Source organism: Anas acuta, chromosome 2 (genome assembly GCF_963932015.1).
Source record: "Anas acuta chromosome 2, bAnaAcu1.1, whole genome shotgun sequence".
Taxonomy (NCBI): Eukaryota; Metazoa; Chordata; class Aves; order Anseriformes; family Anatidae; genus Anas; species Anas acuta.
Genome location: NC_088980.1, coordinates 138,151,701 through 138,166,753, shown reverse-complemented (window position 1 = coordinate 138,166,753; position 15,053 = coordinate 138,151,701). Strand labels below are relative to the sequence as shown.

At 42.9% G+C, this 15,053-nt stretch overlaps 1 protein-coding gene across 2 annotated transcripts in view; it reads left to right on the top strand.

Moving 5' to 3' along the window:
* The first annotated feature begins 221 nt into the window (after positions 1 to 221).
* Positions 222 to 15,053, top strand: part of LRP12 (LDL receptor related protein 12) — a 51,389-nt gene continuing 36,557 nt past the window's right edge. Inside the window, exon 1 of one of the 2 annotated variants that reach the window (XM_068672478.1) lies at positions 222 to 620. In XM_068672478.1, coding sequence (XP_068528579.1) covers positions 542 to 620 — 79 coding nt within the window. In that variant the 5' untranslated portion in view covers positions 222 to 541. The remainder of the gene's footprint in view (positions 621 to 15,053) is intronic. The other variant, XM_068672477.1, reaches the window with a different exon arrangement.

The window sequence follows — 15,053 nt, the reverse complement described above, 5'->3', positions numbered from 1 at the left end:
GCGGGCTGCATTTCACACACGCGTTTTCAGGGCAGCGGATCAGGCCTGCACCGGGGGGGGGCTTTCACCCTCCCAGCCCCTCGGAGCCCACTTCGGGCCCTTCCCCTCAGAGGTCGCGGCCTCCCCGCGGCGGGGCGGGCCGGGAGGTGCCGGGCCGAGGCCGGGCCCTCCCCCGCCGCCCCGCTCGGCTCCGCTCCGCCCCGCGGCTGCCGGCGGCGCCTCCATGCGCTCGGCGGGGCAGTGCGCAGCCGCGGCGGAGCCCAGCCGGGAGGAGGAAGCGTTTGCGGGGCGGAGGGAAGGAGGCCGAGGCCGGCGGAGGCAGCGGCGGCGGCTCATGGCTCCGCGGGCGGGCGGATGAGGAGGGCGAGTGCGGGCCGCTAGCGCTCCCCGAGGCCGCAGCTCCGGCGGGGGGGCGAGGCGAGGCCGGCTCTCTCCCCCCCTCCTCCTTCGCCTCCTCTCGCTTGGCGGCTCCGGCTGCGTGTCGGGGGCGCGGCGGTGGCAGGACCGGCTGCTGCTCGTCGCCTCGCCGCGGGCCGGGGTTATGGCCCCTTGGGGGAGCGCAGGAGGCTCCCCGGCATGGAGGTCAGCGCAGCTCCTGCTCCTCGTCGTCTCCTGCTGCGGTAGGTACCGGGGCAGCGACGCCGCCCGGGGTGGGGGGGGTGGGGGGCGAACAAAGCGGCCTTTCGGCGGCGGGCCCGGGGTCCCTCAGCCCGGGGCAGGGCCCGGGGGCACCCCCCTGGACCGCCCCCGTCCTGCCGGCCGGCCCCGGGCTTCCCCTTCCCTTCCCTTCCCCCAGCCGCCGCTCCACGGCTCGCTCTTTGTGATTTCTTCTTGATTTTTTTCCCCCAACCCCGCTTGGGGGACGTGGGTGGAAATCTTCCTCAGGGAGGTCCTGCAGGCGGAGGCTGGGATTTGGCCCAGCTGCCCTCGCCTTTATCCCCCGCAGATGTCCGCGCGGCTGGGAACTCCGGAGTTGGTGCGCGACTGCACAAACAAAACAAACCCCAAATCCTCTGAGTCACGAGTCAGCGCCGGCTCCGGGCGGCGAGACGATGCCGGGGAGATGTTTTACGCCAGCCAGGTTGGGACGGAGGCCACGCAGGATGCTCCCGCTGAGGGGTGCCGAGGGGGTGTCGAGGCGCTGCTGTCGGGCCAGGAGTTTGTGGCACGGCCAGCGCAGGCCTCGGACCTCCGCTTTTGTTCGGCGCCCCTGCCAAAATGGCATTTCGTGGCTGGCTACGAACCCGGCTTTAAACAAAGCTGCTCACAAACTATACATAATGATTGCGTGAGCGGCTGTGTTTACGCTGCTGCTTTATGGTGTGTAGGTAGCCCGGTGGCATGTAATAGGGCAAACCCCAGATGCTTTGCGGCAAGTGTTGTCTCGCTTTCCCTCCCGGAGTTGTGTTTGTTTTACAAACTTGAGTGCAGGCTCTGCCGCTGGGCCCCGACGCGAGGAGCTGGGCATGTGCCTCGCTCTCAGGGGGACATCAACAGCGGCCCTGGTTTAGCCAATTCTGAAGTTGGTGCCTTTACTTTGAACGTGGGATTGGGCACATTAAGTTAGAATCTCTTTTACTGTTCAGTAAAACAAACTTGAGGCCGGGGGTTGATACACTCAGGTTTTGTCTGTGCAAAGGGCTTTGTCCAGTGTGTGCCTGTGCTGCGAATAGCAGTGCCTTGACTGTAGATACTCCGCATAAACTTTTAAGAACGCTTCCCATTTCATTGATTAATAAATATTTAAGTGAGTAAAAGTAAGATAGGCTTCTTCACGTAGAACTGTGGTTACACCAGTGTCTGTAACTGAATAGTTACACTAGCATAGTTTAATTTTTAAGTGAGCCCCCTTGGATAAGCAAGGCAAGGTGCTGACCAACCTTTTAAATGCACACAATGCCAAAGAAGAGAGTCTTTATGTAGGCTGGTAAAAAATCATATGTCAAAAGCTAAAGTGAAAGCACAAATGGAAAGGAGTTGGCTTGTGGTGAGCAGGAAATGGTGAAGAAAATCTCAGTTCTGGAGATGTTAAGCTATCCTTATGTTTATGTACTTAATGCGCTTGAGAAATGCAACTTCTGTGCAGAGGTTTTCTAACAAAGTCTATATTCTTCTCTTATAATCTCCACAACTGAAATAAAAAGTGAAATTGCGAATTTTTTGTGACAAGCCTCACCAGCCAAACTTCAGTAGATAGTTTCAGGCTGTGGTGCTATACATTTGGCACTGTTGTCAGCATTTCCACTGTAAAACTTAAACAACAAACACAATCTTCTGTTGAGAGAGTGTGGGCGTGTTTTTTTGGTTGTTTGTTTTAACAACCAAGTAAAATACGTGCGGAATAACATCTTTTATGGACCTTTACTCTAGGTTTTCCAAAGTTCATCCAAGTACGAGAAAGGCTCCATAACTTTTTGCCTCGCTGAGAAACCCGTTGCTGTTCATTGTCATCATTGATGCGAAGGGAAAGCAGCGTCCACTGTGTCAGTATGCTGCCTCATCCTCTTGAAGGATTAATTTCTACCTACAACTTCTTGTTATAAATGTCTGAAGTTCTGAGCAATTTCACAGCTTAAAGGAAGGGAACTTTATTCTTCCCACACTAGAGCATCCAAGAGGAGAACAATCATTTGCTATATAGCAAAGCCCTATCTCTAGTACTCATTTTGATTTGTCTTGTTCATTTCTCTGGGGAGATGGAAGTGGGAGTGGGAAATATTCCCCATTAAAGCCTATTACCTTCCTGTACAACTGCTTTTAGTTCTTCCAAACTAAATAATGTCACCATGAACTTTGATCAAGGCGCTGCTGACAGCAGAGCTCTGGACAGCAGTGTTGATCCTGAGCAGAGTCTTGCAGATATCGTTATGGTACTGTGTGTTATGGCTTTGAATTCAGTAGGCAGTGCTCAGGGTAAACACATACTTGGAAAAGCAGTAGCGCATTGCTTTGGTTGACTTCCATTATGCAGTTGCACAGCTATATCTAGAATTTTCCACTAATTAAAATACTAAATTCATGGAGGTTGGTATGTGGGCCTTGAGCTCTCCAGAGAATGTTTCTCTGTTTCCCTGTAGTTAGTGATGTTTTTCAAACCTTCCTTCTGATGATGACTGTAATTATAAAAAATTGAGAAGGAGGAATACTGATGTGTGAAATATTGGAATAGCACTGACTAACAAGAATTTTAGCTTGGTAGGATATTGGGCAGCAGCATTCAATTTTTAATATAACTGGCCTTCCTGTTGACTTGGAAATTTTCTATCCAAGAAATACTTTATTATACATTTCTCTATACAATTCTGGCATGGGTTTTACCAGGATAAGCGTGAAGATATTTCTGCATATCTCAAAGGCCCTAACAGTTGCCTGTTTTCAAAACAAAGCTGTATATTGCATTAAGTGATTTCTGTAGGGGAAAAACATCATTTGAGAAATTGGTCGTATTCTCTTGAGGGCAGGATTTTTCAAAACAGAGTTTGATGATTGATTAGCTGGAAATCAAATGAGTTTTGTTTTCTTGTTAAAACATCAGCTTGGATTTGAGAACTGAATTCCTATTACGTTAGATTTTTATTTAACCCTTGGCAGGATGATGGTTTATATCTTAAAGGAGCTGTAACGCAGTGTTTTCAAGACCAGTTAGGGAGAGACTGGTGAGCAGAGTTCTAGTTATGAAAAGTCTCTGGAGTGGCACAGTGCAAAAACAAAGGCATGCTTTTGTTTGGGATGTGATGTGGAGATGTGGATACTCACCTTTTTCAGATTGTTGCAGAGTCCAACTTTTTATCTTAACTGTAGCTATCGCCCCACTGTGTAGTAAGAATTTCTGTCCCACTCAACAGAAAACTACAGCAGACTTTATTGCATGTTGTAGAGTTGGTAGTGATCAATCCCGAGGTACAGCAGGCAAATTACCCTACTTCTGCCTTTACCGGACGTAATGGGTATAAAAGAAAAGTATTTACAGAAGTGGGACTGTGTGACCGAAACAGCTCGAGGGCAGAACTTTGTGGCATGATAGAGATCAGTCTTACTTCTCCATATCTACAGGATGGGTTTGGGGCTTTACTTAAGTGCTGATGAATGAGAATCATTAGAAGAGGTCTGAAAATGATTATTCCCAGAAATCGTAATTGAAGCAATGTTGCATGTTACCACTGAGACTGCAGTGCTATCGACATTATACTGGCCCATGAAAAGAAGAGACATACAGGCTTTAAAACGCTTAGTTCTGGATTAGTACCATCCCAGGTTTCTGTGGTACAAATGTTGATTGAGGTTATTACAATGAGATCACACACATAATCCATTTTTTATTTGTTTTTTTTTAAGATCAGGCAGGTCAAATCGTTACAAAAGTTAACCAGTCTGGACCCAAATTTTAGTTTCATGTCAGTTTGCTGACAATTGCATGAAAATAGGAAAAACAAAATTTCCTTCATTCTCGTTTGAAAGAATAGCTTGAATCCTGTAAGCAACTAAAGTCTGCCAGCCAATTTATTTCATTTTCTAAAGAAGTTGTGCTATAAAGCCAGAACACACTGTCATAAAGGAATGGCTTGGCTTAATAGACCATTGTACCTTAAACTCTTAAATGTCACTTTTTAGTGATACTTCTGGGATACATTGGACAAATATATTTTGCTAGGAAGTAAATCATATTATTGGCAAAACTGCTGCGATTAACATATTAAAAAGGTTTTGTAGTCCTTAAAGAGAAAATGGCCTAATTTTAATGGCATAGCAATTTCTATTGTCTAAGAAGTTTATCATCTGTCAAGTTATGTAAGTACATACTCAACTGGCTGTTCAGAGCCACAGTTAGGTCTGTAATCAGAGTACCTGTGAGGTCATGTGGATAATGCTTGGAGTGTTTGTCTGAGAGGAGAAGAAAAAAGCAGATCCTAGACAACCTCATAGCAAAAAAGAGTTTGAAAATTTAATTTAAGGTAATTGGGGTGATTTTAAGTACACGCTAAATGAGAACACCTTCAGCCAGAAGATGAACAGAGAGGTACTTGTAGCTGGAATCAGGACAGAAGCCACCTGACTCCATTTCTATCATCAGAGCAAAATGTATAATTAGCTTGGCTTTTCCAGCTTTCTTCTGACATTGCTAGGAGGAGAAGAGCACTGCTGGGTTGGAAGGGCCCTACGGGTGAATCTGTGTGACTCCTTTGTTTCGCTGAATCCTATTTCAGTATCAGATAGATGGGTACCACATCTGTATTTTTTTTAACTGAGCACAGTACATATTGCTTTATATTTCTCCTGACTAAGACTTGCAATTATGATCAGTCTTATGGTTCATTAACAGATCTCAAATTCTTAAAGTTAATATTTTGATATGTTAGTTACAGAAGTGCCTCTGCACACATTTACCTTTTACCATAGCTTTTATTTTGCCCTAGCTTTCCAAGCTGCAGAAGGCATTTTTTTCATCCTTGTTAAGTAGGAGATTCATTCCCTTATTTTTTTTTATTCATGAGTACTGTTTGTACTGCATACATAGTCTCTTTTTGTTTTTTTGAGATGGCTCTGCATTTTCCAGGGGTAGTGCTCCATTTATATTGTCGCAGATAGTTAATAGTGATGCTGAGCACCGGAACAGCTAAGATATCTAGCAAGGCACTAATTGAGAGTGTGATGTGTTAACAAGCTTGGATTTTTATTTTTATTTTTGCTGTCTCGCAGTTCACACAGTCGCACTTGTATGCAGAGCAGAATTGCTAGCTCGAACATTTTGTGGTGCCAATTATACTGAGGTGTCAAGTGGTCACTAAGATTCAGCCTGCTTAGTTGACGTGGCTTTAAGAAAACATTGGGTAGCAATGTGTTTAATAGCATGGGAGATGGCTGTAGATCCAAGTTCCTGTGTTTATCCTGTCAGTAGCAAGCAGTGCTTCCAGTGGTTTACATAGCAGGCTCTGTGATACCGTGCTCTGAAAAGTCGTGTTCTCCTGACTACGTTTCATGGCATTTTCTACCCTTGATTTTTTGATGTAGTTGTTCCTTTAATAATATTTAATTACAATTAAAATTCACAATTGCATTGAAATACATAGCACTGATTCTCATGAATATCTAGGCTTAAACTACTGCAACAATGAGTGTGACTGACAGGTCAGTGCAAATACTTCCAAAGGCACTCTTCTGGACTTGGTTCTGACTTGGTGCTCTGACCAGATGCTTTAAACTTGGATACACTGCCACTTTCTACACCGTTAACCTGTTGTTGAAATAAAGGCTTTTTAGCAAGGCAAATATATTTAGTAGTGATCCATTCGATTTTTCCCCCTCTAATCTTACAGTTTGAATCTTAGGTCATGAGGGCATTGGTGATAAGTTGCTCAGCAGTTTCTTGAGGAACAGCTTTCTGGAAGTAGGCAGGAAAAGGTGTTAATCTTTTTTTGCCCTAACTTGTTACCGGAACAAAAATCAGAAAGCAGTGATAAAAATAAAATAACTCCTTTAAATGGAGTGCATTTTGGGGGGAGGGAGTTGATGGCCATACAGAAACATTTGGCTTAGTAACTGCGGTTGTCATAAGATAGTCTCTCTCTTCACATAAGCATCTTGTGATTTATAGGTACTTTCTAGTTGGTTGGGGAAATTTGCTTGAGATGCAAGAAAGCTGAACTTAACTTACCGAGAGTTGCAAACTTTCTGCAAAGCAATGAAAGTGCACTATTTGCATTTCTGTGGAAGGTGAAAGTAAGCTTGAGCTATGTTTTCAGGCTGTGATTTACGTGTTTGCACGCACCTGATTGTGTGTCTGTAATTCATGACCACCCTTCCCCTAACCAAGATGTTTCCTCTGCCAAGTGGAAGTCCCCGGGACCGACTTTGTGTAGCAGTTCAGAGCAGTGTTTAAGTCAGTTGCAGACAGAAAACAGGAAAGTGATCCTCTAACAAGCAGTGTGAGCACACTGGTATGTGGTAGAAGACTGGTGCTCAAAACTTAGGAACAAAACACTCGGTAGAGGTTCCTGTAACTTGGTTTTATTATTCTAGCTTTGTGTGAACCTACTGGGAGACAGGTCCCTCTAAAACTACAGATTGCGGGAACGGGTCTCTCCTGAACAAGATTACTTTTCCTCTAATCTATACATCTATACTATCTTACTAGAAATAAGTTTGTTCTATTCAATGTCTCTTAAAAAACTGATGAGCTGATTCATTTAAGGAATTGTTCCTTTCAGAATAACTTTGTCATTCTGAAAGTTTTCAGAAGCGAGCAAATTGAGAACAGAAATTGGATGTCTCATTGATGTGTCTCGGCGAGGGGAAAGCACGTGCTTGTGTTCATGTGTTCTGGCTCCTAGGCTTTACCTGTATGTGAATTTTCATTAAGCATATTAGAATCCAAGAAAGAGTTAGTATACCCTCATAGGGTATTTGACTTCAAGTAGAAGAAAGTAAAAGCTTCAGTTAGGGATATTGTAGTAACTGGGACTGAGCATGCTAGGGTCACCTCATTTAGTAAACAAATCCTCATATATAAAAATGCATAGCTTTAAGTGGAGGCCTTAGCACTCCCCTTGTTTTCCTGCTGAAGGAAGCCCTTTCCAAAGAGTGAACGATTCTGGAGTCCTAATTAACATGCTGCCTTATTCATTGCATTCGTGTATTTACTGCAGTCTGTTCTTCATACTGCTAAGCAATTACACTTTTCCATTTGCTCTCTTCTAAAGAAGTGCTCAGAGACAGTGCACAGGGATTTAACTCCAAATGCATGTCTAAACAGTATGGAAATATTTGTAACTGGACTTGGGAGAGTTCCTATTTTTTTTTTTTCCAATTTATAATGATTAAGTACGGAGATGCAACATTTCTCCTTTCCATGATGCAAACACCAGTTTAAATATTCCCAAAGAGATGCCTGTTGGCAAGTCAGGAAGATGAATGATAAAATTGTCAGACACCAGTGTCTTGATCATACTGACGTGCAGCTGGATGTACTGCTCAGGATTGATTTGGGTAGTTGGGTAATTAGTAGAAACTGAGCTCCCATTTGTGTGCCTTTCTGTTGCTTTTATGTTTCCTACCCTAAGGTTTGAATAAAATGACCGGTTCCATGGCTAGAGATACTCATGGAGACTGGAAAGTTGGGACAGCAAAGAAGGAAAGACTGGAGAAGACGTGTTCATGTCTAACAGTGGCAGAACCACGCTTTAATACGGAAGGGAAAGTGCAAGCTCTCAGGGAGAACAGCTGTTACTTAAGAGGCTGTGAAAATGGCAGTAAGGGGAACAGTCTTTTTATTTTAAGGGGTGTTATGGTGACTGTGTGAGCATCTAATCAGTCTAAGTTGTTACTCTTGGGAATTATCAGCAGTCGAGAAAAAGGATTGGAGTGCAGCTGGTCTTGCATGTGAGTCCATCTCTCCACGTGGTCCGTCTCTCAGGTCTCAGGAGTATGCTCAGGCAGCGGGATGTCACAGAAACTTGAGATTCCTGCTTCTTACCTGTACTTCAGAAGAGATAAGTGAATGAGCAGAGATATTAGAGGATTTCTGTAGCACAGCGTATGGCTTTTGTCAGCATTTTGAAACATCCTTTTTTTGTGACCCTGGCGTGTGTTCCTCTTCTTGCTGACAGGGCGTTTGGGCTTTGTGCTTCGCTGCTGGCTGCGTCTCGGCGCCGTGTGCTCCTCAAGTGTAGTTACTGCTGACCTCCCTGTCGCGGCTGATCCAGCTGCAGCGCTTCGCAGTGCCTGATGTTGTCTGGCTGTCTCGCTCCCCTCCCTGATGTGAAGTCGTCTGTTGTGTCTGAGCACACTGCAGTGAAGCTTCAGTGCTCCCACAGTTCTAAAGTAAAGAGTAACCCAGCATACCAAGGCTGAGTGATAGTGTTACCACTCTCTGGTGAAGTCCACAATACTAAATTTCTGTTCTTCAGCTGTGGAAATCTGTGAACAGTATCTGGGACCTGTAGAGCCCTTTTGCCTTAATACTGTGAATGTATAAGACTTGGCAAAAAGAGTATATCTTTGTCTTCTTGCTGCAGTGAGGAGCACAGTCAGCTTTCCCTGCTGTCTGTTGGAGCCACACAGCTTGTCTGCGGTGCCTTTGGGTCTGTGAGGAGTTTTCCTGGAACAGGAGACGTGGTATTCCAGATGTGCAGGTTAGAAGGAGCAGCAGTGCTGCAAACCGTATGGTGTAATGGTGTCTCCAGGGATGAGTCCCTTTGAAGTCAGGCTGCCCAGAGTGTCAGGTTAGGGTCATGGATGGGGAGTGAGACCCCCCTCTGCACTCCCAACTAACAAAAAGTTTAGTAGTGTTCAATGCTGACTTTCTAGAATCAGTATCATGAAAGATTCAGCAGTACATCTGTCTCGAAATGTCAATTAAAAGCACGGAGGCCAGGAATATGTATGCAGGGACGAAGTGAGTGTGTTTGAATCGCTCTTACCAGTTTTCTAGAACTCACCCTAGTTTCTGGTTCTGCAAAGGAGACAGACCTGAACTCTGGGTAGGTGTTTCGGGCTTTGCACTTGAAGGAATTTGCCATAAAATGCAGTAGCTTTTAGAAATTATTAATAACCAAAGTAAGTCAGAATTTAAATTTTTAATCTGAGACCCTGCTTGCTGACCGTAGTGTACGTTTGGGAGCCAATAAATTGCTCAAAGCACTTAATTTGGAATAAACATCCACACTTTCTCATGCATGCGTGTTACTTAAGTAAAACGATCACATCAAACAGTAGCTTTTTTTCCAAGGGAGGATGACGTATTCTGATGGGAAGGAGAGCTGAAATAGCTTTAAAGTTGAGAGTTGTTGCACACAATTTATAAATCATTGCTGTATATATGTAAGGATTATGGCATCAGATCCTTATTAAGCATCTCCTTCATGCCTGCACTGAAGTGCTGTATACTTTGGTATGTTTTTAAAGTGTCTGAAGATGTTTTATTTTACTTAGACATGTAATCGGGGTTTGTGTTTTGCAGTTCATGAGGTTGCATTGTTCTGGGCCTGCTCTTTTCCCTATATCTGGAAATCTGCTATTGAAGAGAAGGGATGTGTGCTTAACTGAGAGATATGCTTTGTTATTACATAAAAGTGGATAAATAGAAATTTGAACATGTAGGCATTATGTCTGACATCGATCTTCTACTTGTCACCATGCTGTGTCATATTTTTTGCTATTTTAAAATTCTGTGCTTTTCTTTCAAAAGGGTGTAGGAGCAAGTGCTGAATTTTGTTAGCAGGTTGGCTTTTAATAGAGTGAAATGTCTGCCTGTATGTGTAATTTTTAACTATTTATTCTACAGCAGAATTAGTGCTTTGAAGCCTAATTTACCCATTTTCCTTATCAAGCTATATTCCTTAGAAAGGAAATCCAAACCTTAGAACTGCTCTGTGGAAATACGGAGTGAAGCATGGTCATGATGTATTTATTTATCAGTGTTACCACATACTGAACCGCTGCCTTAGCCTTTTCGTAGTGAAGTTAGTTATTGACTTCATCTGTAATTCTGCTAATGGAAATTGACAAAATTGAGGTAAACCTCTGGTTTTCTGATGTGCATATAACTTTGTGTAAGTGCTAATGAATTTTCTGGCTGTTTTGATTATGCATATATCTATTTGGAGGGGGAAAGGGTGTGGACTTTTAATCTAAGCTCAGCCTTGACTTTGCTGTGCTTTTTTGTGATCAGTGTAAATTTTACTGCTGCTGGCATCAGTAAGACCGAAATCAAATCAAAATGAACTGCTTTTAAAAACCAGGTAAAATTGTTACCTGCAGTTTCATAACTATAAGCAAGGAAATTGACTTTAGACCTTAGGAATTTTCACTGGCATGTTTATTAATTCAAAACTATTTTATAAAAAGCTGCATTGGTAAATTTTACCCAGCCAGGGTTATTATAGGGTATTCATCTCTGGTTTAGGTGATCCACTTCAGAAAGCTATGCAGATCCTGAGAGGATAAAAGCTAACATGAATGAGTTGCACACTCACTCTTAGCTGCAGCAAGCCTAACAGTCTGGGGACTGAACTGGATAAAATGCTTCTAAGAGTGTATATACAGACCTCTTGAGAAACCACGTTGTCTTAGTGTGTCCCAACACTGGTAATAACAGAAACTGTGTAAAAGTCAGTGCTTAGCCTCTGTGTATGTCTGTAGGTGATCCTGAAAGGAAAAATCAAGTAAGTAGTCAAGTGGATAACAATCAGTGGTGGAGTATAAACAGTGCAAGAATTTGCAAGTATTCTGTCTTCACAGTAGGCACTTATCACAAATAAGTCGTACTCTTCAGTTTTGCAATATATACCAACTTCAAAGTACTTCCTAATTTTAGAAAGTAATGTATTTGTAGTATATACACACACAAGATGAAGAATGGTGAACTCATACCATGAAATATTCCATACTTCCTTTATACTTCTTTCCCAGAACCATGTAGTGATGCCCTCTTCCTTTTTCTTTTTTTTTTTTTTTTTTTTGAACAGCAAACGCACAGCGAAACCCATGTCCTTAAATTGTGGCTTATTATTATTCATTGGGCAGAGTTGCCAGTAGGAATTGTACGGGATGTAATCTGCTTTCATCAATGCACAAGTCTAACAATGCTTGTTATGCAAATTGAAAAGAAGCTACATCTGAAAGAATACAACTGCCTGTCAAATTTGGTTAATGGTATTAACCTAAAGTACTAGTATCTCTGCACATGGCTATTTTCCAAAGCATTCTTCATCCCATTCTTCACAAGGCAGTTTGTTTCACTCGAACAGCAGTTGAATTTGAGTGTCCCAACAAATAGCTGCTGTTTGAGGTTTTTTCGCTAGTTGACTGTTCCTTCATATGGAGCATCTCTTTGTAAGAGGGCACTTGTGTATCAAACAATGACTTCCTGGTGCTAAGCTTTCTTAAAAATAGGCTTACACTGGAAGGATACCATCAACCTAACTGACACCTAAGTTTTCTGTGCTTTACTGATATGACCTGCTTGGAAAGAAATCTTCAAAGAACACTTTTATTTTAGAATATTTTTTGTGCAGTTGTCTAAAAGCTCTTTATTATCTATGGATTAAGCATTAAGATGGACTAATAACCCCTCACACTAATAGTGTTCCTGTGAAGTATTCTTGTTTACAGGGTAGAAGCTGAAGCACAGAAAATAAAAAGCTGCTCCATAATTGGTCGTGAATAGAGTCTGCTATTTCCCATTTCCTGTCATTTCTGATTTTGTGCGTAGAGTGGGGAGCATCGGTTTGGCTTAGCTTAAGGCAGAGTCAATGTGGGAAAAGGCAACTTTATTAAAGGAATGAGAGGCAACAGGAATGTGACTTACTGATCTGAACCTGTCTTCAGAGAAGTCTCTTTTTCTCACTTCTCAATGTAGGCAGACGAGTCTGATTACTTAAATGCCTGAAGCTCAGTAGCATGCAAGTCCTGAAGTGTGCTAAGTACATGTATCTTGGAGGCTGGCTTCGCACCTGGAAAATTGCCCACTCAGAGGAGGGAAGATAAAGGGTGAAGAGTGGTCCTAAAGCATTTAAATGCAAATGGCACCCTTTTGGGAAGGATGCAATTGCTGAATTTTAGTGGAACTGGAAGGAGGCTGCCTTGAGAGCGGTGTGTCTGTTACCACTGTATTTGTAACTCCAGCTCCTATCCTGTCTGTTTTTAAAACTGCAAGTACCAACTCATTTCTCTCATCCCCAAAATGCCAGTCCTCTTCTGCTCGTAAGGAATAAGGCCCATTGTATATTTAAGCTACTCTTTGTTAAGTGAGTGGATGCAGTTCAGTGATGATCTGCGGCTGCTGGATAGAGACTTCCTTCAGACGAGCCATTTTACTGGAAGCAGGAAAGTACAAACGTTTCTTCTCAAGAATTATAGTGTTCTGCGTGGAGTTTCCCATTATGTGTTACCCATTTAGTAACAGGTAATTTTGCAGCGAAACATTTGTGAACACAAGTAGAAATACACATTGTAATGAAATTAAAACTGGTTTTGGGGGATTGTTACCCTTCTGCCAAATGTGGTAGAAATAGTCCAAAGTATTGAGAAATGGGTGTAGAGATGCACACAATTGTTCTTATACTACGTGATCTATTGAAAACTAGTCTCAAGTTGATACTCAGATAGCCGGATAAGAGTGAGGATGAGTAAACCTAACAACTCCAAGTGGCTTTGGGAATATCAGGTTGTGAACTGGGTGGATGGTGGGTTGGGCAGTAATTGCAATGCTTGACCTTCAGCCATCTAGTGTTCCTCTGAAAGATTCTAGCAGGAACTTTCTTAGGGAGAGTAGAAACATTTTGATATAGTATCCCGTATCTTTAATAAGATTTTATTTGATGGTGGGCCATTGGGGACCCAGGAGTTGGACTCGATGATCTTTGTGGGTCCCTTCCAACTCGGATATTTACTGATTCTATGATTTTTTTTTTAAATACTGTAACTGGACTGCAGAAAAAAATTGTAAGTTGTTAAAGCTCTTAGCAGAAAGGAAGTTAATGTCTGACATAAATGTGTGGGACGTTTTTCAGTCAAGACGCGAAAAATAAGACAGAGTTTGTGTCGAGACAAAAATGGAGAAATGGCGTACTAGGTGTAGGGATAACGTGCTGGAAAGTAATTATGAGTCTGAATGTCAGAGTAAATGGTGATAAGGATTTTGGAAATACCTGTTAGAGCACATTCTCCTCTCGGAGGTATTCATTCCTCTGATTATGTTCAAGCCTACTTGGGCTTTTGTCATAGGAACTCTCTCCTAGAGTGTGTGTGTTGGGGTATGTTCACTCCTGCTGCTCTGCCTTCACCTGCCCAGGGGAGCTGGGCCTTTGGTGAAGTTCTCAAGTGTACTGTGGTGTGAGGCTTGCTGTGCTTTTTTTGTGAACATCCCAGGGTCTGGAGGGGAGGAGGAGCACTGTGAGTGCGTGAACCCTCATTTATACTTCTGCCCTTGTGCGCATCAGCCCGAGAACAGGAATATTGCAATTCAGCAGCCTCACGCCGTGCTGGAGCTGAGAGGGATGGTGTAGCCTCAGGTATGGCCACGATTATGAGATCTGCTTCAGTTAAAGGAAGCAACTTACTTCTTGGCCATCCATCTTCGTAGAGCTTTTTCGTTAAGATGGTAACATTAGGTGGAAGTGAATGGTCCAGTTCACAGCTCTGCAAATGTGCCTGTCTATTTCAAGGTTGTCCCTGGCTTCTTAAAATCTGATCTTTCGAATCACTGTGAACTTATATTTGAAACATGAAGGTTCAGTGTGCCGTGAGACACCAAAATTGGCTTTATTTGACAGAGATAAACAAATAAACATGTCATAAATTTTCTAGACATTTCCAATTTCTTGCAAAACGCTCAGGTTCAAATCATGATTGTGCTGCACTGAGGTACACTTACGTGCTTGACAGTGGTGCATCTCTACATGTTTGAATGATGAGGAGGAAAAAAGGATGTTGTTTGAATTCTGCATTACGGACATAGCTGTGTAAAGCTGAAGGTTGCGGGACTTCTTTTGCATGCTTAGAGTTGCTGTAAAATAATAGAACATGGGATTTTGTGACCCATACAATGTAGGGCTTTTCTTACTGCCTCTATTGAGAGTAAGCACAGAAGGTGCATTTAGGGTCTTACAGACAGCCTTCGTTGTATACTTTGGCATCTAGAAGTCATTGTGATCACTTAATTTCTGTAAGAAGTAATAGTCTTTCAAAAAACCCCAAGTTTTCCAGTAGTAATTTCTCTTTCCCCACTGTGAAACTGCATTCTTGGGACATTTTACACAAGTGTTTTGGAACAAACTTAGGTCTGCCCTTTTTGATGAAGTTAAATATGCTGTGGCTGTCTTGAAATCTTGCTGTACTCTGAATTGCGGCTGCCTACACTGGCTGTCAAGTCAAATGCTTATTCAACTCTACAGAAAGGATTTCTTTGCTTCATTTTGCAATTGTGCTATCCAACAGTCTCTTGTTTCTAGGTCCTGATAGTAGAAGATTGTTTATCTTTTTTAATTACTGTGAATCCCCGTGGCGAGAGGCTCCAGTACCCTGCAGTTCTTTCCAATGAGAAAAAGAAGTACTCT